Source organism: Bufo bufo, chromosome 6, assembly GCF_905171765.1.
Source record: "Bufo bufo chromosome 6, aBufBuf1.1, whole genome shotgun sequence".
Classification (NCBI taxonomy): domain Eukaryota; kingdom Metazoa; phylum Chordata; class Amphibia; order Anura; family Bufonidae; genus Bufo; species Bufo bufo.
In genome coordinates, this window is record NC_053394.1 from 223186610 (window position 1) to 223212027 (window position 25418).

The window sequence follows — 25418 nt, forward strand, 5'->3', positions numbered from 1 at the left end:
CTTCACTGCTGAACAGGCAAGGTAAGTAAAGTCTATGTTTTGTATTTTAAAAAATTTCACTCCATCATGTTTAAGCAAGCGTTTTTGAGCAAACATTATTAAGCAAACATCTTTGAAAGACAGCACCCACGGCACAAAATTTTGTCTTATTTAGCAACCTTATGTGTTCAACTCAGTTGTTGGTGACTATAATAAATATTTTTGATTACATAAAATCAAATCATGTTAGTGTATATCTATACTAGAATGGAAATATATAAAATATGTATAACGAATAAAAAAAAAACATAACATGAATACAAAGTGTTGAGGGTATGTATAATAAAACATATACCGTATTTTTCACCTCATAAGACGCACTTTTTCTCCCCCCAAAATGGGGGAAAAATGCCCCTGCGTATTATGGGGCGAATGCTGGCAGTTTTACATCGCAAACTGCGATGTACGAGCGAGCGGGGACTCGGGGAGGGACTGGGAGGAGGAGCTGGGGGCCGGCAATAGCGGCGGGGCGGTGCAGTCAGTGTACTATAGCCCTGCCCCGCCGCTCCGGTATACTAATATAAGATGTCTTATTCAATTAATAGGTATTAAACATGCCCCCTCACTCCTAATAGTACCTTACATCCTAACAGCTTCAGTAGAATGCCGGCAGGCAGGCCGGGCGGGCGGCAGCGTAACTCCCTGATGGCACGTACCTGCGCCGCCTACTTTATGAATGAAGCAGGCGGCGCAGGCAAGTTACGTCAGTGAGTGACGTACCGGCCGGCCGCCCTGCCTGCCTGCATTGTACTGAAGCGGTTAGAATGTAAGGTACTATTTGGTGTAAGGTACTAATTGCACTAATAATGATAATTTCGAACAAGAAGCAGAAGTTCTAAAATCACAGCTCATTGAGAAAAAATATCCTATAAGATGTATTGAGGACTCCTTAAATAGGATAAAACAGCTGTACAGACAGACCTTTTTTAACAAAAATCCAAAAAATACTGAAAATCTTACAATATGTAAAAGCACTTCACAATTATAACAGACACATATTGTCCTTCCTTTTAATGTACATCATAAAAGGATTGAGAAAATCATCAACAAATATTGGCACTTCATCCAAAAAGATAAAACAATAGGATAATTATTGCCAAGTAAGCCCACTATAGTTTACACTAGAGCGTCTAATTTAGGTGTCAAAATTGCTCCAACTGTTAAGTCAAATAGGATCCCTCCATACACAAATGGCTCAATTTAAAAGTTTTTTTAGGTGCAATTGTTTCCCTAATTGCAAAAAGACAAATTTTCCTAAAAAAACAACAAAAATATCATCCACTTCTAATTCTTTCACACATGAGATACGTGATTTTTTGACATGTAATAGCAAAAATTTTATTTATATTCTTTAGTGCCCGTGCAACAAGTAGTATATAGCAGTGTTTCCCAACCAGTGTGCCTCCAGCTGTTGCAAAACTACAACTCCCAGCATGCCCGGACAGCCTTTGGCTGTGCTGGCATGCTGGGAGTTGTAGTTTTGCAACAACTGGAGGCACACTGGTTGGGAAACACTGGTATATAGGTCGCACCAAAAACCTTGAAAGAAAGAATTTCTGAACATTTTACCAAGATTAAAAGTGGATCAAACAACCATACAGTCTCAAGACATTTTAAATTATATCATAATCAGAATCCTAATTGCCTTTCTTTTACTGCCGTTGAAAGTGTGAAATCCCATTGGAGAGGCGGCGAATTCATTAAACAAATGTCCCGTGTGGAATCCAGTTTCATTTTTTACTTCAACTCAATTATACCTATGGGCCTAAACGCCGAATTTGAGCTCTTTGGCTTTCTTTGAGGCGGATCCTAGGGTGGGCGCTGTCCATCTGACGTCGGCCCAGAGGTGGTTTGTTTTTACCCACTCTGGTCCCCCTTGGTTGGAAGGTCTCCACCCATTTTCCTCCTTTGAACAGTCATATCATCAACTAAGCTATAATCTGATGCGAAATATGCCGTTGACTCTACACCATATTTTAATATTTTACATATATGTTTTATTGTACATACCCTCAACACTTTGTATTCATGTTTTTATGTTCTTTAAAAAAAGTTGTTATACATATTTTATATATTTCCATTCTAGTATAGATATACACTATAACATGATTTGATTTTATGTAATCAAAAATAATATTTATTATAGTCACCAACAACTGAGTTGAACACATAAGGTTGCTAAATAAGACGAATATTGTGCCGTGGGTGCTGTCTTTCAAAGATGTTTGCTTAATAATGTTTGTTCAAAAATGCTTGATTAAACATGATGGAGTGAAATTTTTTGAAATACAAAACTTAGAATTTACTTACCTTGCCTGTTCAGCAGTGAAGAGCAATAAAACGCATTTTTGGAAAATAACGCACCTATGAGACAAACAATCGCATCAATATCGCATGATACATTTTGATAAAATTTAATAGCTCATGTTGAAATGAATATTATTATACAACATCTGTGCAGATATTTATGTAATTATATATGTTTTTAAAAGGTTCTCCACATGTCTTTACCGAATTTTGAAGATTCCATGTCCGGGTTTATCTCTAATCTGACTCCACTTCGTAATGTAGGATTTACTGAATGCAATGAATGCTGGTTATAAAAGGGGATAGATTACTTTTGCGGGTTACCACTGAGGAAGGAGTCAGGAATAGACCCCGAAACGCGTCTGGTTGTTAAGAGACCCGCACATCAGATGATGGACATTTACCTATCTATCTATTCTGGATTTGGACTCTTATCTATGTACAGTTCAACATTATAGAGGCCGGCTTTATTCCCACTTGGCATATATGGAACGCTATGATTTGAACATCCGGTCCTGACAAATTGGGATATACTACCTGAATAATCCCCACGGTTGGAGACAGTCCAGAAGGTAACTGGAGACCTTACAGACAAGTGACCGTCGAATCGTCGTTCCAGCTAACTACTTGTAACCAGGTACCGCTGTATCCGACATTGCAGCCACGTGGGACGCCACTGTGCGCAAGCACTGTGTGTGCAAGTCGTACGGTAACTCAATTACCTCTTACTCTTTAACCAGGTCACATATGCATTGGGGAGTGTAATTACAACACACAAGTCAGTGATCTTATGCCTAATCCTCTATTGCTACCATATCGATGGTAAATAACAAAGCTGGGAATACCATATGTGATATAAGTTACGATCATAATTACCATCCAACATCGATGTCTCAGAACTGAACATTCTAATAATAAATTGGAAGACATACACTGCTCCACTATGAGGCAGTGATTCAGTGCATGTGTATCAATTCCACGCTCTCAATATATACTGCTGCTATATACAACTACCTCAGCTTCATTTGTAATTTTATACTGTACTACATTTATTGCAATTTTTTGTATAGTTTTTTAATATTTATTAATTTATGTCATATATCTGCACTTTTAATAATAAACTACTTAGGTGTTCAATTATCACTCAGGCAACTTTTATTCTCCTTGTGGCCCAGGTGGCGAGTGCTCAGCCTTTACAAATATTTATGTCACTTTTTAATACTCGGTTGCAAATCCTTTGCAGTCAATTACAGCCTGAAGTCTAGAACGCATAGACATCACCAGACGCTGGGTTTCATCCCTGGTGATGTTCTGCCAGGCCTCTACTGCAACTGTCTTTAGTTCCTGCTTGTTCTTGGGGCATTTTCCCTTCAGTTTTGTCTTCAGCAAGTAAAATGCATGCTCAATCAGATTCAGGTCAGGAGATTGACTTGGCCATTGCATAACATTCCACTTCTTCTGGGTCTTTTAGTGTTGTTAAGCTCACCTGTGTGTTCCTTCTTTTTAAGAATGTTCCAAACAGTTGTTTTGGCCACTCCTAATGTTTTTGCTATCTCTCAGATGTTTTTTTTTTTTCAGCCTAATGATGGCTTGCTTCACTGACAGTGACAGCTTTTTGGATCTCATCTTGCGAGTTGACAGCAACAGATTCCAAATGCAAATAGCACACTTGAAATTAACTCTGGACCTTTTATCTGCTCACTGTAATTGGGATAATGAGGGAATAACACACACCTGGCCATAAAACAGCTGAGAAGCCAATTGTCCCATTACTTTTGGTCTTTAACAACTGGGAGGCACATATGCAAACTGTTGTAATTCCTACACCGTTCACCTGATTTGGATTTAAATACCTTTAAATTAAAGATAACAGTCTGCAGTTAAAGCACATCTTGTTCATTTCATTTCAAATCCATTGTGGTTGTGTATAAAGCCAAAAATGTTAAAATTGTGTCGATGTCCCAATATTTATGGACCTGACTGTATGTTTAAAAGAACAAAAAGTATAAAATTGGATTAAAAACATGGCTAACGAAATCCCCCCTCTAGAAAAAAAAACAAATGATAATAGTTGAAATTCGATAACACGTGGTCGTCACAGGTGTTGAATTCCTCCGAGGTCCCAAACATTAGGCATTCACCGGACAGAAAAGAACAAGTAATTATGTGGCTGGAGGTATATTAGAAGGTCATTCAATATTAATTTTACTGCAGGCTAGTGTAGTACAGGCCCCAAACATTAGGCATTCACCGAACAGAAAAGAACAATTGATAATGTGGATGGAGGTACATTAGGCGGTCACCGCATAACAATTTTACTGTTGGCCAGTTAGATTACAAGCACCAAAAATTATACATTCACAGTACAAAAATGATCAAGTGATTATGTGGCCAGAGGTATATTAGACGGTCAATGGATATCAATTTTACAGCAGGCCAGTGGACTACAGGCCCCAAACATTAGGCATTCACCGGACAGAAAAGCACAATTGATAATGTAGCTTGAGGTACATTAGGCGGTCACCGTATAACAATTTTACTGTTGACCAGTTAGATTACAGGCGCCAAAAATTATGCATTCACCGTACATAACACACAAAGCTCTCTACAAAACAGGCCCCATTTATCTGCAAAAAAAGATAACACGTTACCATCCTCCTAGAGAACTGAGATCCACCTCAGCCTCCCTTTTGTCGGTGCCAAGAACCCGCCTCAAGACAAGGGGGGACAGACGTTTCTCAGTATTTGCTCCCAAGATCTGGAACTCCCTCCCAGAACATATTAGAACTATACCAGATTACCTGGAATTCAGGAAGCTGGTTAAGACCTGGCTATTTGTGTAGGATGACGTAGGGGCCCACCAATATAGCCGTCCACAAGCGCTTCGATCGGATTGAGTTCCGCTAGAGCGCTATACAAGGACTTAGTAACATAACATAACATAACATAACATAAATGATCAAGTGATTATGTGGCTGGAGGTATATTAGACAGTCATTCAATATCAATTTTACTGCAGGCCAGTGTAGTACAGGCCCTAAACATTAAGCATTCACTGGACGTCTCTCCCTCTGAACTCCCCTCCTCTTCCTCTCTTGTGGGCACCCACGTGATGTCCATCGACACGTCATCATTTTCACCTTCACCACTACTGACATTAGAAATCTTGGAGTAGGCACCAGCAGCGTGGACCACCCCCCTTGGCCTGATCTGGGTACTGTCATCAGACCGCTGGGTGGCGGCCGTTGCTACCTCCTCTTCCTCATCTGATGCCAAGAATGGCTGCGCATCAGTAAGGTATAGGAATGGATGGGAAAATAATTTTTCTGACTCGAGTGGAGGGGCTATGGTGGTGGTGGTGTTGTCTTTGGGGGTGCGCACAGCAGAGAGTGAGGAGGGTGCTGATACAGAGGATGAGGAGGGTGCAGAAGTTTGGTGTGTCCTTTGGCGTAATTGCACGCACCTTCTCCAACTTCCCACTTAGTTTTCAGCCTGGTGCACCTGCCCAACCCCTACCACCCCTGTGGAATGGCCTGCCTCTTCCTATGCCTGTCATTTTCAAAATGACCCTTTGACAAAGTCCCTATAGAAGAGCAGTATTTGCGGAAGCAGGTATATATCGCAGACCTCAATCAATATTTTGAGGAAGTCGGTATATCAATCTCCTCTATCAGTATTTTGTGGAAATAGGTATATAGAACCCAATAATGAGTATTTGCTGGAAGCCGGAAAATCAAACCACTTAATCAATATTTGCTGGAAGCCGGTGTATTGCAGGCCAATCAATATTTGGTGGATGCTGATATATCAATACCCTCTATCAGTATTTTGTGAAAACAGGTATATAGAACCCAATAATGAGTATTTGCTGGAAGCTGGTAAATCAAACCCCTTAATCAATATTTGGTGGAAGCCGGTGTATCGTAGGACTCAATCAATATTCAGTGGAAGCAGGTATATCAATCCCCTCTATCAGTATTTTGTGGAAACAGGTATATAGAACCCCTTAATGAGTATTTTCTGCAAGCCGGCATATCAGACTTCTTAACCCCTTAAGGACTCAGCCCTATTTCACCTTAAGGACTTGGCAATTTTTTGCAAATCTGACCAGTGTCACTTTAAGTGCTCATAACTTTAAAACGCTTTGACTTACCCAGGCCGTTCTGAGATAGTTTTTTCGTCACATATTGTACTTCATGACACTGCTAAAATTTTTACCAAACATTTTGAAAAATTACCAAATTTCAAAGTTTCAGTTTCTCTACTTCTGTAATACATAGTAATACCTCCAAAAATTGTGATGACTTTACATTACCCATATGTCTACTTCATGTTTGTAGCATTTTGGGAATGATATTTTATTTTTTGGGGATGTTACAAGGCTTAGAAGTTTAGAAGCAAATTTTGAAATTTTTCAGAAATCTTCAAAATCCCACTTTCTATGGACCAGTTCAGGTTTGAAGTCATATTGTAAGGCTTAGATAATAGAAACCTCCCAAAAATGACCTCATTCTAGAAACTACACCCCTCAAGGTATTCAAAACTGTTTTTTCAAACTTTATTAACCCTTTAGGTCTTCCACAAGAGTTAATGGCAGATTTAAAAACAATTTTGAAATTTTCTTTTTTTGGAAAATTTTCCAATATAATCAATTTTTTCCAGGAGTAAAACAAGGGTTAACTGCCAAACAAAACTCAAAATGGGTTTCCCTGATTCTGTAGTTTGCAAAAACACCCCATATGTGGTCGTAAACTACTGTTTGGCCAAACGGGAGCACATAGAAGGAGGGGAACACCATATGGGGTTTGGAAGGCAGATTTTGCAGGACTGGTTTTGTTTATACCATGTCCCATTTGAAGCCCCCTGTTGCACCCCTAGAATAGAAATTTCAAAAAAGTGACTCCATCTAAGAAAGTACACCCCTCAAGGTATTCAAAACTGGGTTTAAAAACTTTGTTAACCCTTTAGGTGTTCCACAAGAGTTAATGGCAGATGGAGAAACAATTTTGAAATTTATATTTTAACCCTTACTTTATTACTGGAAAAAATGGGTTAACAGCCAAACAAAACTCAAAATGGGTTGCCCTGATTCTGTAGTTTGTAGAAACACCCCATATGTGGTCATAAACTATTATTTGGCTAAACGTCAGGACATAGAAGAAGGGGAACGTCATATGGTTTTTGGAAGGCAGATTTTGCTGGACTGGTTTTTTTACACCATGTACCCTTTCAAGCCCCCTGATGCACCCCTAGAGTGGAAACTCCATAAAAGTGACCCCATCTAGGAAACTACGGGATAAGGTGGTTGTTGTTTTTTGACTATTTTAGGGGTAAATAGGATTTTTGGTTGCTCTATATTACTCTTTTTTGAGGCAATGTAACAAAAAAAAAAATCTAAAATTGTTTCTACATTCGCTATTTAGTTTTGTGGAACACCTAAAGCGTTAACATAGTTTGTAAAGTAACTTTTGAATACCTTGAGGGGTGTAGTTTCTTAGATGGGATCACTTTTTTGAAATTTCTATTCTAGGGGTGCAACAGGGGGCTTCAAATGTGACATGGTGTCAAAAAAAAAACTGTCCATCAAAATCTGCCTTCCAGAAACCATATGGAGTTCCCTTCGTTCTATGCCCTGCCGTGTGGCTATATAGTCATTTACGACCACATATGGGGTGTTTCTGCAAACTACAGAATCAGGGCCATAAATATTGAGTTTTGTTTGGCTGTTAACCCTTGCTTTATTACCGGCAAAAAGGATTCAAATGGAAATTTTGCCCAAAAATGGGTGTTTTGGCACTGTTTTTATTTGATATTTTTAACACCGTTCATCCGAGGCATTTGGTCAAAAGTTATTTTTATAGCGACGACTTTTACGCACGCGACAATGCCCAATATGTATGGCTCTTAGACTTTGGAGACACTAAGCAGGCATCCTAAAAACTGCGGCCCTCCAGATGTTGTAAAACTACAATTCCCACTGTGCCCTGCTGATGGCTGTAGGTTGTCTGGGCATGCTGGGAGTTATAGTTTTACAACATCTGGAGGGCCGCAGTTTGAGGATGCCTGCTCTAAAACTAATATTTTTTTTGGGAAAAAAATTGTTTCCGAGTCTCCAAAGTCTGAGAGCCATAGTTTTTTATGTTCTCTAGTGGACTGTTGGGGATTATAAAAATTTAGTACTCCATGGAAGTGTGATACTCCCTGAAGCAATCGATAACGCAGAGGCCCGGATGATCGGGGTGGTGGTGTCCTTCCGTATCCCCCTCTTGTGACACACTCTGCATCTTTTTTGGGTTCGTCCCTTCTTTCCAGTATGGGGGACCACACCTGGAAAGTGTTGGCCAGGGACGATCCGGGCGCCTCCAGTTCCAGAGGTACTCCGGCCTGCTCTTTCCCGGCCCGAAAAGATCAGGTCCTTGAGGACTGCCTCATAGAACTGGAGGAATGTCCCTGTGCTGCCAGCGCTTCGGGATAGTACAAAAGAGTTGTACATGGCAACCTGTACCAAGTAGACCGCAACTTTTTCTTACCATGCCCGGGTTTTGCGCATGGCATTATATGGTTTGAGGACTTGATCAGAGAGATCAACTCCTCCCATATACCGATTGTAGTCGACGATACAATCGGGCTTGAGGACCGTTGCCGCGGTACCTCGCACAGGGACAGGGGTGGTGCTGTTACCGTGGATTGTGGACAGCATAAGGACATCCCTCTTGTCCTTATATCTGACCAGCAACAGGTTTCCACTGGTAAGTGCACGGGTCTCACCCCTGGGGATAGGTACCTGGAGGGGGTAGGCAGGGAGGCTGCGTTGATTTTTCCGCACGGTCCCACAAGCGAACGTGGATCTGGCGGCAAGGGACCTGAACAAGGGAATGCTGGTATAAAAGTTATCCACGTACAAGTGGTAACCGTTATCCAGCAGTGGGTACATAAGGTCCCACACGAGTTTCCCGCTAACACCCAGAGTGGGGGGACATTCTGGGGGTTGAATACGGGAATCTCGCCCCTCGTACACATGAAATTTGTAAGTGTACCCTGAGGTACTCGTACAAATTTTGTATAGCTTCACGCCATACCTCGCCCGCTTTGTGGGAATATATTGGCGGAAACTGAGTCTCCCCTTGAACGCAACGAGAGACTCCTCAACCACGACCTCCCTTCCAGGTACGTAGGCCTGTTCAAATTTGGCCCCAATATGATCGATGACCGGCCGTATCTTATACAGCCGGTCATAGGCAGGATCACCTTGGGGTAGACATGCTGCATTATCGGAATAATGCAGACATTTCCGGATGGCCTCAAACCGGGGACGTGTCATGGCCATACTGTACAGTGGGGTCTGGTATAGGACGTCCCCACTCCAGTATTGCCTGACACTGGGTTTTTGGACTAGACCCATATGCAGCACGAGGCCCCAAAATGTCCTCATCTCGGCTGCACTGACCGGCGTCCAGCCACCGGGTCTAGCCAAAAATGAGCCTGGGTTTTGAGTGGCAGGGGGGGTCTGGGGTCAGATAGATGGATCAAAGAAAGTTTAGTGTAAAAGTTTTTTTTTTTTCCTAACTAACTTTTCCCTTCTTTCCTTTCCTAACGGTGCCTCTTCCTCACTGACCCTAACCTACCTGGGTGGTGATGGGTGCAGGAGGGTGATGGATAACGATTAGGGGGACGCAGGAGCTGGTGCTGAACGGTGCTGCACAGTGAGGGTGCTGGACAGGAAGAGGAGGGGAGAGAGGAGCGCAGGAAGTTTGAATCTCGCGCCTCTCTCCCCTGCACCAATCAGCACCCTGGACAGCAGTGTTCAGCACCAGGGCCAGCACCGCCTCTCCAAATCTTCGTACTGCGATTGGTGGTGTGTAATCACGCCACCGATCGCAGTCTTTTTGCGGTTCATCGGGTCACAGGACACCCGAATGGACCGGAAACGCAGAAAACCGCAGGTCTTAATTGACCTGCGGTTTTCTTCGATCGTCGATACGGTGGGGGGGGTCAAATGACCCCCCCCTGCGTTGTTACGGGATGCCGGCTAAATGATTTCAGCCGGCATCCCGTTCCGATTAACCCCTGCGGCGCCGGAATCGCGAATTAAAGCCATGACGTACCGGTACGTCATGGGTCCTTAAGGATTCGGGACCCATGCCATACCGGTACGTCCTAAGTCCTTAAGGGGTTAATCAATATTTGGTGGAAGGCGGTGTATCACAGGCCACAATCTATATTTGGTGGAAGCCGGTGTATCACACCCCTCAATCAATATTTTGTGGAAGCTGATGTATCACACCCCTCAATCAGTTTTTTGTGGAAACAGGTATATTGCACCCCTTAATCCGTTTTTTGGGGGGCAACAGGTATATCACACCAGTTGCAATTAGTTATTCGAATAGCGTTTGTCCCTCTATATAGCTGCAGTATCTCAGCAGAACCGCACACAAGTGATGCACAATACAAATGCACTATAATATACTTTCTATGTTAGAAGGTATATTATAGGTATATCACACCCCTCTATCATTTTTTTTGGGGGGGGGCAACAGGTACTGTATATCACACCTGTTGCAATTACTTATTCTAATAGTGTTTGTCCCTCTCTAGCTGCGGTATCTCAGCAAAACCGCACACAACTGCTGCACAATACAAATGCACTATAATATACTTTCTATGTTAGAAAGTATATTATAGGTATATCACACCCCTCTGTATGTCACATCTATTGATAGCACACCTATACTAGTCCTTAAAAGGACATTTGTAGCCCTATTAGCTAGTGTTTGGTGTCACTAACAGTCTGTCCCTGCTCCACACAGCAACCTCTCCCTACACTGGCAAAAATTTAAAATGGCTGTCAGATCGGGTTTATTTATAGGGTAGGGGGTGTGTCCATGTGCTGAAACTTCTCAATTGGCTGTCCTGTCCCACCTGATGGATGTGTCATGGGTCAAAGTTCGGCACTATGCAAAAAAATATGGCGCGTGCGAATATCGCCATATGTTCAAATGTTTGGCGAATCGCAAATGAGCAAATTTTGCAGTGAAACGACCGCCGGGTGAACCGCAAAGCCAACTCTAATGAGGAGGCAGGAGAGGTCATTGGGCAGAAATCCCAGCATTACAGCAACCCAGCAACTTGGCCAGCTTCTGCGCCATTGAATGAGTGCACAAAAATTGTTCTCTTTTTGCAATCGCCTCGGTGATCAATTGCTGTCTAAGCAAGTGACGAGGAGTAGTAGGAGGAGCATCATGAGCAATAGACAACATTTAAGTTGATGGGAAGGAATGACGTCTGGAAAGGGGATAGAAGCCAGTGGGAGATGCAGCAGTTGCTGCATCAGGCTGTAATACATAATGAGTAGCACAGTTTTTCCACACCACTTTTTGGTGATGCTCCATGTGTTGATGCAGGTCCGTCATGACAACATTAGCACCTGGGACGTGCCTCACTTTCTGCTCACATATCCTGCATACCGCCATGCTATCTTTCCCCAGCGACATAGAGAAAAACTCCCACTCTGCCGAGTATGACATTTTCCCTGCATGCTACATGCCGCTGCTTTTATGAACCCGTGCACTTCTGGTGTGTTCCTCACTGGTAGTCTTCCAAGCAGCAGACAGTGTAGCCCTCCTGCGTTTGGCTGCAGATCTCCAACGGCTTCCACCCTGCACTCTCACAGGAATGCTTTCCCCCTGCTATCTTACAGGCACACTTCCACCCTTGCCCCCTGATAATAATGATGCACCCTCTTCACCCAGTTTTCAAGTGTGACAGACTACATCATCATCTACATCAGTTTGTTTGTCACTTGTGTCCCCCTCACCTGTTTCTTGCTAATGTCCCTTACCTCTTGCAACATTTGCTTCCACCTAACTTTCATCCTCGGTTCTTGAGAGTCTAGAGAAGTACACAGCGGACCTCTCCTCCAAGTCTGTGCTGACCTCTAACTGCTGACTGTCTTCACAAAGCTCATCTTCGCTGAAAAGCGGAGCAAAGCTGGTGGCTATCATCACTTGGCTGGCAGAAGGAGCAGTAAAAGCAAGAGGCATGTTCAGGACAGGTCAGGGCAAAGAGGCAGTTCCTGGGCTATGCCAAATAAGCATGGTGTCAGAGAAAGTCACCGATTCCTGGCTGTGTGTATCTGTTGTCACTTGAGATGATGTTGAAGAGCGAGCTGATGTTGCTGCGGCTGTTGCTACTACTACCCCTTCTTCTGCTGCTACTTTGGGCAGCTACAGAAACATTTTTGCCAAAGCCCGTTCCTTTGGAGGGCCCAGCAAACTGTAACCTGTATTAGTAATGTAACCGATTAACTATGAATGTCGCAGCAATTGAACAAGATAAACTCAGCAATATATTAGACAACCCTTTAATACTGAAGCACGGTAATTCTATGTATAAATTAACAGAGTAACAGGGATTGTGGCTGCAGTTGAAAAAGATGCATGGGGTGATATCTTAGACCTCCCTTTAATACTGAGGCCCAGTAATTCTATATATAAACTATCAGATTAAAGGGGGTTGTGGCCGCAGTTTAACAAGATAAATGCAGTGATATATTAGACCCCCCTTTAATACTAAGGCACAGTAATTCTATGTATATACTAACAGCTTAACTAGGATTGTGCCAGCAGTTCAAAAAGATGCAGACGGCAATATATTAGACCACCTTTTCATACAGAGGCACAGTAAGTGTATATATATTAACTATCAGATTAACAGGGGTTGTGGCAGCAGTTGAACAAGATAAACACGGTGATATATTAATGCTAAACCATAGTAATTCTATGTTTAAAAATTATATGTTTAAACTAACAGATTAACTGCAAATGTGCTAGCATTTAACAAGATGCACATGGCGCTATATAAGACCACCCTATAATACTGAGTCACAGTAGTTCTATATATAAACTAACAGATTAATGGGGAAATTTTGCTCGTTCGCAGTTCGCCGAACAGGCGAACATATGGCCATGTCGGCCGACACCATATTCTTTTGCATTGTGCAGAACTTTGACCCATGACACATCCACCAGGTGGGACAGGACAGCCAATTAAGATGTTTCAACACACGGACACACCTCTTACCCTATAAATATGCCCAATCTGGCCGCCATTTTACATTCAGTCTTTTGCCAGTGTAGGGAGAGGTTGCTGTGTGGAGCAGGGAAAGACTGTTAGGGACACCAAATGCTAGCTAATAGGGCCACAAAAGTCCTTTTAAGGACTGGTATAAGTGTGCTATCGATAGGTGTGACATACTGAGGGGTGTGATATACATATAATATACTTTCTAACATAGAAATTGCAACTGGTGTGATATACCAGTTGCCCCCAAAAAAACTGATTGAGGCAGGGGTGTGATATACCTATAATATGATTTCTATATAGTGCATTTGTATTGTGCAGTAGTTGTGTGCGTTTCTGCTGAGATACTGAAGCTATACAGAGAGACAAACACTTTTGAAACAACTAATTGCAACTGATATGATATATCAGTTGTCCCCCCCAAAATTACTGATAGAGGCAGAGGTGTGAAATACCTATAATATATTTTCTATATAGTGCATTTGTATTGTGCAGCAGTTGTGTGCGGTTCTGCTGCGATACCGCAGCTATACAGAGGGACAAACGCTATTGGAACAACTAAATGCAACTGGTGTGATATACCAGTTGCCCCCCAAAAAAAACGATTTGAGGCAGGGGTGTAGTATACCAATATCCACAGTGTGGGCTTTTGCTCTCCTGCCATTTGTCCTTTACTCCACCTTCCACTGTGCCGTCGGCACGTTCATCTGGAAAAAGACAGGCTTCCGTGGCCCAAACGTTCGAACATAAAAAGTTGATGACGCCGGATAACCCTCTTGCCCAACGGCTGACCGCTGGCTTGTCGGAAATGCTAGCCCGCCAATTACTGCCATATAAACTGGTGGACTCGGAGGCCTTTAGAAAATTTTTGGCCATTGGCACACTGCAATGGAAGGTCCCCGGAAGGCAATATTTCTCCCAAAAGGGCATCCCAGAGCTATATGGCCATGTTCAGCGGCAAGTGAATGTATCTCTTGCACACAGTGTCGGTGCCAAGATACATCTGACCACAGACACGTGGTCTAGCACACACGGGCAGGGAAGTACATAACTTTTATTTGCCACTGTCAAGCATGCAACCCGTGGCACCCGTGTGGATTTGCTGTTACCGCCACGAATTGCATGTAGGCCTGCCTCTTCTCCTCCTCCTCCGTCTCCTCCTCGGCTGACTCTCCATTTTCCACTGCTACCACCTCTTCTGCTGCACCAACCCAGCTCCCCATTATCTTTTCGACGTGCCAGATGAGACGTTGCCATGCTGTGCTGCGGCTGTTGTGCCTGCAAGCCAAGAGCCACACCGGTCTTGCACTCCTTTCAGCTCAGTGGTCATAGGCCAATCAGTGGATAGAAGTAAATAGAAGGTGAGTGAGCACTCACAACATTGGCACCATAATGAAAATATTTATTAGAAGGTTACAGATAAAATAAAATATTACACATAAAATAAATACAATATATATACACAACAATAGCCTAAAATTATAAAACCATTCAAATGATCCCGAGGAATAAATTCACTCAATATAGCGTAGTATGGAACGCTCTGCTCTGCACGATATATACCAAAAGTCACTGGTATGGTTGCAAAAAATCACTTTAAGGAACTTGCTCCCTGTCTTAGAGTGAGCGGTTCGTATTAGTGAGTCAATGGTACTTCAGTCCACCAGGCTTAATGTGGGATTGCCTCTGAACACAAGGTAATACTTAAAAAACTATTCTCTGTTTATTTCTTTTGCAGGTCACACTTGGTTGTTCCACCAGTGACTGTTGTAAATACACGGTGGTAGATGGTAATTATTATATATAGATAGTGTGAGATTATCAACTGCAGCCTCTGTTCCGCTGTCGTAGCCACAACAAGAGTCAGTTCTCTAGGACAGGTTATTTCATCCTTATGTCCACCTTTGTCGGTGACTGATAGTCACTAGATGTTTAAGTTATTAGCTGTAATAGTTCTCAAGTTCCTACCTGACTCCTGCTGAGACGTTCACGCTCTTGTAACACGAGGGATGAGCGGTGCAGGAAAACAAACAAGCGTCTCGCGTCGCACACCTCGGACTAGCAGCGTCACAGTATCGCGGGATTACGCGGTCAGGTTATGTACCTTATCGGAGGCGGGTGCTCCTTGGGCAGGTTCGGATATTCCGATATCTTGACTTTAAAGTTGCTTTTGCATGGCCATGCAATAATAGAACAATGATGTTAGTGGAGGTCTTTTTGGTTTGATGGGCGCTTCTCCTGTACACCAGACGCGTTTCGGGGCGTTCTACACCCCTTCCTCAGTGGTCAAGCGTATACCATCCTCCCTCCACCTTTTATACTCCACTCAGTCTGCCCTAAGATCCGGACACAGGATAACAAAAGCGCAACTTTCTGTTGCGTTTTTTCATGCGATAAGGTTGCGTTTTTTTCGTATTGCTGCTTTATTTAGGGTATATGTCTAACCCATTGCGGGCTTCCCTTCTATTGAATCATTTGAGTTATTATAACCCCATAAAAACATACATTTCAAAAACATTATAAAATAAATGAAACTAAGTGTTAATAAATTGTAGCCATTCTAGCAGACTACAGACATTGATATTGTAACCATCTAAAATAGTTTTTGGCAGAGTGGGAATCGTCCACCATCGAACCTAGACTGGGGGCGGATCTGGTCCTATGGCGGCACTATATCGATGATGTGATATTTGTTTGGAACAAGGGAGAGGTAGAGTTAACAAAATTCCTAGAAGAGATCAATGTTAACAATTTGAATCTAATTTTCTCATCCAGTGTGAAGGAAGAAACTGAATTTTTGGATTTACTAATAAAAAAAGATGGAAATCGCTATTCTTGTAGTACTTATCAAAAACCAACTACCAAGAATAGCTTTATCCTCTTTAATAGCTGCCACCTGCCCAGGTGGTTGATAAATGTCCCATCTGGGCAATTCCATAGGATTAAAAGAAATTATACGGAGCCAGAGAAATGTGAGGAGGAGGCAGCTAAAATGAAGTTACAATTTTTAGATAAAAAATATCTAGTCACAATTGTAGATAAATCCTTAGACAAAGTGAGAAAAATGGAGAGAAAGATGTTCTTTGAAAAAAGAAAAGATAAAAAACAAGATAACGCTACTCTTGATATTAAGATGATTTTTCCCTTTAATAGTAATTATAAAAAAAATCAATACCATCATAACCAAACACTGGTATCACATTCTGAGTGACAAAGTAATAGGTTCCCAATTGCCTAATATACCTCAGATAGTGTACACAAGAGCTCCAGACCTTGGACTGAAGATAGCTCCATCAGTTAAAGAAAAAAGATCTATAAATACTGGCTTGGGATCCTATATGAACCTAAACGGGTTTTTCAAATGTGGCAGGTGCATAGGATGCAGACTAAGTAAATAAGAAAGAAAAACACCTATAGTACGTTCAGCCCATAACTCCTTTATCTGGGAGATCAACGATTGTCTCACATGCCATTCCTCTGGAGTTATTTATTTGATACAGTGCCCTTCTAACCGCCAATACGTTGGTAGAACTAAACGATCACTGAAAACAAGAATAAGTGAACACATATCAAATATTAAAAAAGGCTACATGAAACATTCACTCTCCAAGCATTATAAAGAAATACATAATAGAGATCCATCGAATCTTATTTTTGTGGCACTTGAAAAAATTCATAAACATTGGAGAGGGGGCGACTATATCAAGAGGATGTCCAGAGCTGAATCAAAACATATCTATGAATTTGGCTGTATGCTACCAGCAGGATTGAATTCAGATCTGGAGATCTTAGTTTTTTTGTAGGTTGGTGGTCCCGTCTCCGACGGAGGGTCGCATGTCTGGCCGTCTATCGGCACTGCGACCCCCCCTCGGGGTAGGGACTCCCATCCCCAATCCCTGATCTCTGAAACCTACACAATTCTATTCATTACCAGAATTTATATGTTTTGTGGAACTTTTAAGTGACAGAGTAGCTGTATTGAATCAACATACTTTTGCTAGAATCTATATAAGTCAAGTATCATTTTAACTACCCACCAGGATCTTGTATAATAAGATCAAAGATTGGAATACGAATATATACATGAGTACCTATTCAGGTATATCAAGCCATCAACCTTACGTTATTATTATAGTAAGGATATTTTAGATGGTTATAATATCAATGTCTGTGGTCTGCTAGAATGGCTACAATTTATTAACACTTAGTTTCATTTATTTTATAATGTTTTTGAAATGTATGTTTTTATGGGGTTATAATAACTCAAATGATTCAATAGAAGGGAAGCCCGCAATGGGTTAGACATATACCCTAAATAACGCAGCTATACGAAAAAAAAATGCAACCTTATCGCATGAAAAACGCAACAAAAAGTTGCGCTTTTATTATCCAGTGTCCGGATCTTAGGGCAGACTGAGTGGAGTATAAAAGGTGGAGGGAGGATGGTATACGCTTGACCACTGAGGAAGGGGTGTAGAACGTCCTGAAACGCGTCTGGTGTACAGGAGAAGCGCCCATCAAACCAACAAGACCTCCACTAACATCATTGTTCTATTATTGCATGGCCATGCAAAAGCAACTTTAAAGTCAAGATATCGGACCATCCGAACCGGCCCAAGGAGCACCCGCCTCCGATAAGATACATAACCTGACCGCGTAATCCCGCGATACTGTGACGCTGCTAGTCCGAGGTGTGCGACGCGAGACGCTTGTTTGTTTTCCTGCACCACTCACCCCTCGTGTTACAAGACCGTGAACGTCTCAGCAGAAGTCAGGTAGGAACTTGAGAACTATTACAGCTAATAACTTAACATCTAGTGACTATCAGTCACCAACAAAGGTGGACATAAGGATGAAATAACCTGTCCTAGAGAACTGACTCTTGTTGTGGCTACGACAGCGGAACAGAGGCTGCAGTTGATAATCTCACACTATCTATATATAATAATTACCATCTACCACCGTGTATTTACAACAGTCACTGGTGGAACAACGAAGTGTGACCTGCAAAAGAAATAAACAGAGAATAGTTTTTTAAGTATTACCTTGTGTTCTGAGGCAATCCCACATTAAGCCTGGTGGACTGAAGTACCATTGACTCACTAATACGAACCGCTCACTCTAAGACAGGGAGCAAGTTCCTTAAAGTGATTTTTTGCAACCATACCAGTGACTTTTGGTATATATCGTTGGGAGCAGAGCGTTCCATACTACGCTATATTAAGTGAATTTATTCCTTGGGATCATTTGAATGGTTTTATAATTTTAGGCTATTGTTGTGTATATATATATTGTATGTATTTTATGTGTAATATTTTATTTTATCTGTAACCTTCTAATAAATATTTTCATTATGGTGCCATTGTTGTGAGTGCTCACTCACCTTCTATTTACTTCTATATTACTTCACTTTGGGGTAGGGCACCCCTGCTGTGAGTTAGTAGCACCCTACATAGTCACTAGGTGAGACCCAACCCCTTGTACCACATTTTTCGATCAGTGGATAACCCCGCTCAATTTGACAGTTGATAAAGTGGTGTACGACAACGGTGCCTGACAACGGTGCCTATCTGATGAGCGCGCAGGAACAGGGCAAAATGACACACGTGCCGTGCATGGCACACGTCCTGCCCTTTAATACTGAGGCACAGTAATTTATTGTATAAACTAACAGCTTAACTGTTATTGTGGCAGCAGTTCAGGAAGATGCACACAGCATGAGATAAGGCTTTTTATAGGGCTCTGACATCACAGGGGATGTTCTGATTGGCTGGCTGCTTGGAATTATGGGTCCTATCACGTTCAGCATCCTAATCGTGCAGCGATTCGTTGCCAAATACACCAGGGTCCAGGACGTCTTGCGGCAGGCCAGGAAAATCTCTGGCCATTTTAAAAGACAGGACTTTCAGCGGCGACATCACTTGCCCATTAGACGTCTGATTTGTTACTGCCCAATGCGCTGTAACTCCACCTTGTATATGCTTGATAGACTGCTCCAGGAGAAATGTGCCGTTAACTACAACACCCTTTACGAACTCTGCGGCAGGACAGGTTCTGGGAGCATGTTTTTTTTTTCATGAAGACTTTTGCAGCCATCTGATGAGATCACCAAACTGGTCAGTCGCAGCCAGGGTGCCATCAGTGACATTGTACCTTACGCCTTCTTTCTGGAGCGTGCACTGCATAGTGTCATTGATCAAGCAATCAAGCAATCGAGGAGCAGGAACAGGAAGATGAGGAAGTCGCAATGCTGAATGAATTCCTAGGGGGGGTACTCAGCAGCAGTCTAAAGAGGAGTTAGAGAAAGATGGTGCCTGGGGGGAGGAGGAGGATAAGGAGCAAGAAGAGCAGGCTTTATACTTTTCTGGGAGGCCAGGCCGCTCCACTGCTTCCAATTTGCTCCAGTGTTTGAAGAGGGACCCCCCTTTAAAAAGCATAAAGGGCAAGGACCAGTACTGGGTGGCAACGTACTTAGACTCCCGATGCATACACAAAATGGCGGACATGTTACCAGCCTCAGAGGGCTGTCAGAATGCAGCATTTCCAGGCCTTGCTTCGAGAGATGCTGAATTTTGCTGTTGCTGGCGCTGGCAGAGGAATTTCCACCCACAGAGAAACATTTGCGTGTACGAATCCTACAGCGCATGCAAGAAGATGGCGGTTTGAAGATGTGTTGGTCACCTCAGATATGAGATAAATCTTGCAGCCAATCCATCGACAGCCGCTCTCCGGACCCAGCCTCAGGGAACGCCTAGACCGACAGGTGTCTGACTACATCGGTTAACGGCCGATGTGGAAGCTCTGTGAAGCGAGGAACCCCTTGACTACTGGGTGTGCAGGCTTGAACTGTGGCCAGAGTTGGCACAATTTGCCATGGAACTCTTGGCTTGCCCCTCGTCGAGTGTCCTGTCTGAAAGGATGTTCAGCGCAGCAGGGGGGATCGTGACCGATAAGCGCACTCGCCTAGCTCACTACAGTGTGGACTACCTCACATTTCTAAAAATTAATGAGGCATGGATCTCGGAGAAATTCAACACCTGTGACGACCACGTTTAATTCAATTTCACTGAATACCATTTGGGGGGTTTTTCAAGAAGGGGGGTTTCTTTAGCCATGTTTTTAATCCAATTTTATATTTTTTGTTCTTTTAAACAAATGTATTTGACATGTATTTGTACTGGCCTGCAGTAAAATTTATATCCAATGACCGTCTAATATACCTCCAGCCACATAATCACTTGATGTTTTCTGTCCGCTGAATGCCTAATGTTTGGGGCCTGTACTCCACTGGCCTGCAGTAAAATTGATATACAATGACCGTCTAATATACCTCCAGCCACATAATGACTTGTTCTTTTCTGTACGGTGAGTACATGATTTTTGGGGCCTGTAATCTAACTGGCCAACAGTAAAATTGTTATATGGTGACCGTCTAATGTACCTCCAGCCAAATAATCACTTGATGTTTTCTGTACGGTGAATGCCTAATGTTTGGGGCCTGTACGCATATGGCCTGCAGTAAAATTGATATACAATGACTATCTAATATACTTCCAGCCACATAATCACTTGATCTTTTCTGTTCGGTAAATGCATAATTTTTGGGGCCTGTAATTAAACTGGCCAACAGTAAAATTGTTATACGGTGACCGCCTAATGTACCTCCAGCCACATAATGACTTGATCTTTTTTGTGCAGTGAATGCATAATTTTTGGGGCCTGTAATCTAACTGGCCAACAGTAAAATTGTTATATGGTGACCGCCTAATGTACCTCCAGCCACATAATGACTTGATCTTTTTTGTGTGGTGAATGCATAATTTTTGGGGCCTATAATCTAACTGGCCAACAGTAAAATTGTTATATGGTGACCGCCTAATGTACCTCCAGCCACATTATCAATTGTTCTTTTCTGTACGGTGATTGAATAATTTTTGGCGCCTGTAGTGCACTGGCCTTCAGTAAAATTGATATCCATTGACCGTCTAATAAACCTGCAGCCACATAATCACTTGTTCTTTTCTGTCCGGTGAATGCCTAATGTTTGGGGCCTGTACTCTACTGGCCTGCAGTAAAATTGATATTCATTGACCATCTAATATATCTCCAGCAACATAATCACTTGACGTTTTCTGTCTTGTGAATGCCTAATGTTTGGGGCCTGTACAACCGTGGCCTAAAATAAACATTTTCTGGGCTCCAGCAGGGCACATTATTGTTTCCCTTTAAGATGCATAAAAATGGCCCCTGATTAAAATACATATTTTTTGTGGGAATTTTTGCCATTGATCCCCGTCTGGTATGTCACTGTCCATGTTGTGGGATGATTTGTGCACTTCTAGTAAGTATTTGGTGGGTGCAAATATGATCTGAAGGTTTTTCAGGTTCGCCTGCCATTAAAGTGAATTGGGCCCGCTGCGATCTTGCGGTTCGCGAACATTTGATCTCTTTCGCGAATCGTCCCGGCCGATGTTCGTCCATCACTTCCCGACACACGTTTGATCAAAAATATGCTCAAAGAGCTTCTATTTTTTTTCATTTATAGTAGGTATAATACCACTTTAATTTACAATGGTCCCTGTTCCCAGTTTTATTGTTTGTATGTGAAATGTTGTTTGTTTGTTTCCTGCATGCTAGCTTTATGGATGTGCACCTGCGACTATGAATGTGCTAGTCTAAACTTTCTTGTAATGAAAAGAAGAAAATAATTTTTTTTCAAGGTTTTATTTTTTTTCAGTATTAAAACGCAAGAAAAACTATACATATTATCACCATAATTATACTGACTCAGAGAATGAAAGTAACAGGTTAGTTTTACCGCATAGGGAACATCGTATAAACAACTATGGTTGTATTGCGTTTTTTTCCAATTTCGCCCAATTTGGTATTTCTTTCCAGCTTTCCACTACATTGTACACAATAATAAATGGTGCCATTGAAAAATAAAAATGTTATAACCCCGTAAAGGCCTGGAGTGAAAAACGAAAAAACCTTTGGGGCTGAAAAGGTTCATATATGGATAGCATAGAGGTCACTATAATATTCCCGTAATATTATTTCGACAATGTTCACTGTAAACTGTCTTTACTGACTTTAAAACATTTGCATTTTTATATGTCTAATTTTTATTTCATTTCAACAGGAATCATAAGCCGTGAATCTGCAGAAAAGTTGCTAATGAACATGCCTGAGGGTTCCTTCCTTGTTCGTGTTAGTGAGAAAATCTGGGGTTATGCTTTGTCTTATCGACATCAGACTGGCTTCAAGCATTTCCTAGTTGATGCTTCAGGAGATTACTACAGTTTTCTTGGTGTTGACCCAAACAGACATGCAACTCTTACTGATCTCATTGATTTTCACAAGGTATTTATCTCAAATAAAGTGCTTTGAAATCTGATAAAAATATCCAATACTGCTAACATCCACAGATGTTCAGTTTGACAAATATCTGAGGTTTAATATGAAATCAATTTGTTCATGCCCCAGGGGATGAATTTGAGGCAACTTTTGAAGTTGTAAACTGGGCTGGAAAATAACAGGCAGCATATACATGTCCTATTGTGCACCTGTCTTAAAGTAAACCCAAGAGGTCATGCCTTGGGGATTTCCTTAAGGCCTCTTGCACACGACCGTAAGGCATTTTCAGTATTTTGCGATCCGCAAAAAACAGATCCACAAAAATACGGATGACGTCCGTGTGCATTCCCTTTTTTTGCTGAACGGAACAGCTGGCCCCTGATAGAACAGTACTATCCTTGTCCGTTATGCGGACAATATTAGGACATGTTCTATCTTTGAAGGCAACAGAAAAATTAAAATACGGAAATGGAAGGCATACTGAGTACCTTCCTTTATTTTGTGGATCCATTGAAATGAATGGTTCCGTATACGGTCCATATACGGAACGCAAAAAACGGAACGTAAACGGAAAAAAAACGTTCGTGCGCAAGAGGCCTTATGCTGGGTAGTTGGTTTAATTTGTTTTACAAAATCAGTAATTGCTATATGTGTTTTCTTTATGAGCAATTTTAAAATGGGTTTTCCTAGACTTTTATACTGATGACTAGAGATAAGCGAATTTTTAAAAAATTCGATTCTCCGGTTTGCCAAATCTTTCAAGAAAAATTCGGATCGATCCAAATATATTTGTGGTGAATTACGTTAAAAAAAAACAGCTATTTCCTGGCTGCTAAGAGCCTTTATAGTGGTGTAGAACACTGTGCCTTGTAGTAACACACATTGGGAGTCTGCTTTGGTAGTGAAATAATACTGTGAGTCCGTATGACATGCAGATGACAGGCTTTGCTCTTAGAATCACTGCCCATTTCACTTATTAGCGCAGTCACGGGGCCAAAACTGACCAAATTACTCAAGTATGAACTCAACCTTACAGGTCGATGTTAGTCCCAAGAAGAAGCACACTCTTTTTACACAGTCACCAGCTGATTCCACATAGATGTTATCAGAACCTGTTCTATTAAACGCTTATACAAGTAAAACCCCCGCACAGAGTGGAGAGAGTGTCAGCAGTAAGTTTGTGTGGACGTCACTGATTAATTTGCCCTTCCTCTGATCCGTCAGAACAATAACCCACAAAAAAAGGATCCTGTATGTGGAGCATACGCCTTTACTCGGTCAGCTTTTGGTCAGTAATCCATCATTATTGCTGATGCCCAAAAAAACAGGACTGGATCTAAAATAGAGATGACACGTGAATGTAATATTTGCATGTCTTTTGTGTTTTGTACCCACTACTGCTTTTGGCTACCAAATCCTAAGCCAATTCTGATGGGACCATACAGGCCTTACAACTGCTACAAAGACAGGATCGTTGTGAGTCTAATTTGTCCTTCCTTCTGATACATCATAAGAAGGGTCAAACAAATGATGATGTCAGCCAGGCTGAAAGGAAAAATAATGGCACAGTTATGAAGTGTGGAGGGTGGGAACAGCATGAGGAGACCACCGAGTGGCACAATGACAGTGTGGAAGTGGCGGCAGCATCAGGAGGCCACAGAGTGGTACAATGACAGAGTCTGGAGGTGGCTGCAGCAGCAGTAGCAGCATCAGGAGAAGGCCACCGAGTGGCACAATGAACGAGTGTGGAGGTGGAAGCAGTATGAGGAAGCCACAGAGTGGCACAATGAAAGAGCCTAGAGGTGGCAGTAGCAGCAGCATCAGGAGGAGGCCACAGGGTGGCACAATGACCAAGTGAGGAGGTGGCTGCAGCATCAGGAGACTACAGAGTGGCACGTTGACATAGTGTGGAGGTGGTGGCAGCATCAGGAGGCCGCAGAGTGGCAAGGTGATATAGTGTGGAGGTGTCAGCAGCATGAAGAGGCCACAGCATGAGGAGGCCACAGAGTGGCATGATAATGAGAGGATTGCGGAGGTGGCAGCAGCATGAGGGGCCACAGAGTGGCACGATAAACGAGAGATTGTGGAGGTGGCAGCAGCATGAGGAGGCCACAGAGTGGCCGCTTTGTCTATTCATTTATACGGAATATAGGACAGAACAGAAGGTTAAAATTTCTCAACTTTATAAAGTATTGCTTAAAACACGATTTATTAATGCACGTTTTCCGGCACAAAAGGCTTGGCAAATTGATTGTCCGTGAATTTCCCTCGAAGATTGGGATAATATATTGGCGAATTTAAGTTTACTTTCTTATAATTTTAATCAAGTTTTGGTTCAATTTAATATTCAATATTTAATAAATTTAATAATAAAAAATGTTGCCTAACACAGGAGAGAATCCGCCAATCTTCAGTTTATTCGACGACGTGGTGCAATGGAGAAAGCATTACAAAAAACTATTTCTCTCCACCTGGAGACAAATCCTGTCAATCTTTATGCATGTGTGGTATCGGCTGCTCATCGACCCAGATACTTCTGGGGGAACCTGCCTGGCATGAACAGGCCTCTAATAGCTACAGACAATGAGAAGACAAAGCATCAAGATAGCTTTGAGCCCGGAAGAGACGCGAATTTC

General features: G+C 42.2%; 1 protein-coding gene across 1 annotated transcript in view; it reads left to right on the plus strand.

Annotated features, from left to right (window-relative positions):
* Window positions 1-25418, plus strand: part of SH2D4B (SH2 domain containing 4B) — a 616020-nt gene that overhangs the window by 587835 nt on the left and 2767 nt on the right. Inside the window, exon 7 of the mRNA XM_040438405.1 lies at window positions 22568-22788. Coding sequence (XP_040294339.1) covers window positions 22568-22788 — 221 coding nt within the window. The remainder of the gene's footprint in view (window positions 1-22567; window positions 22789-25418) is intronic.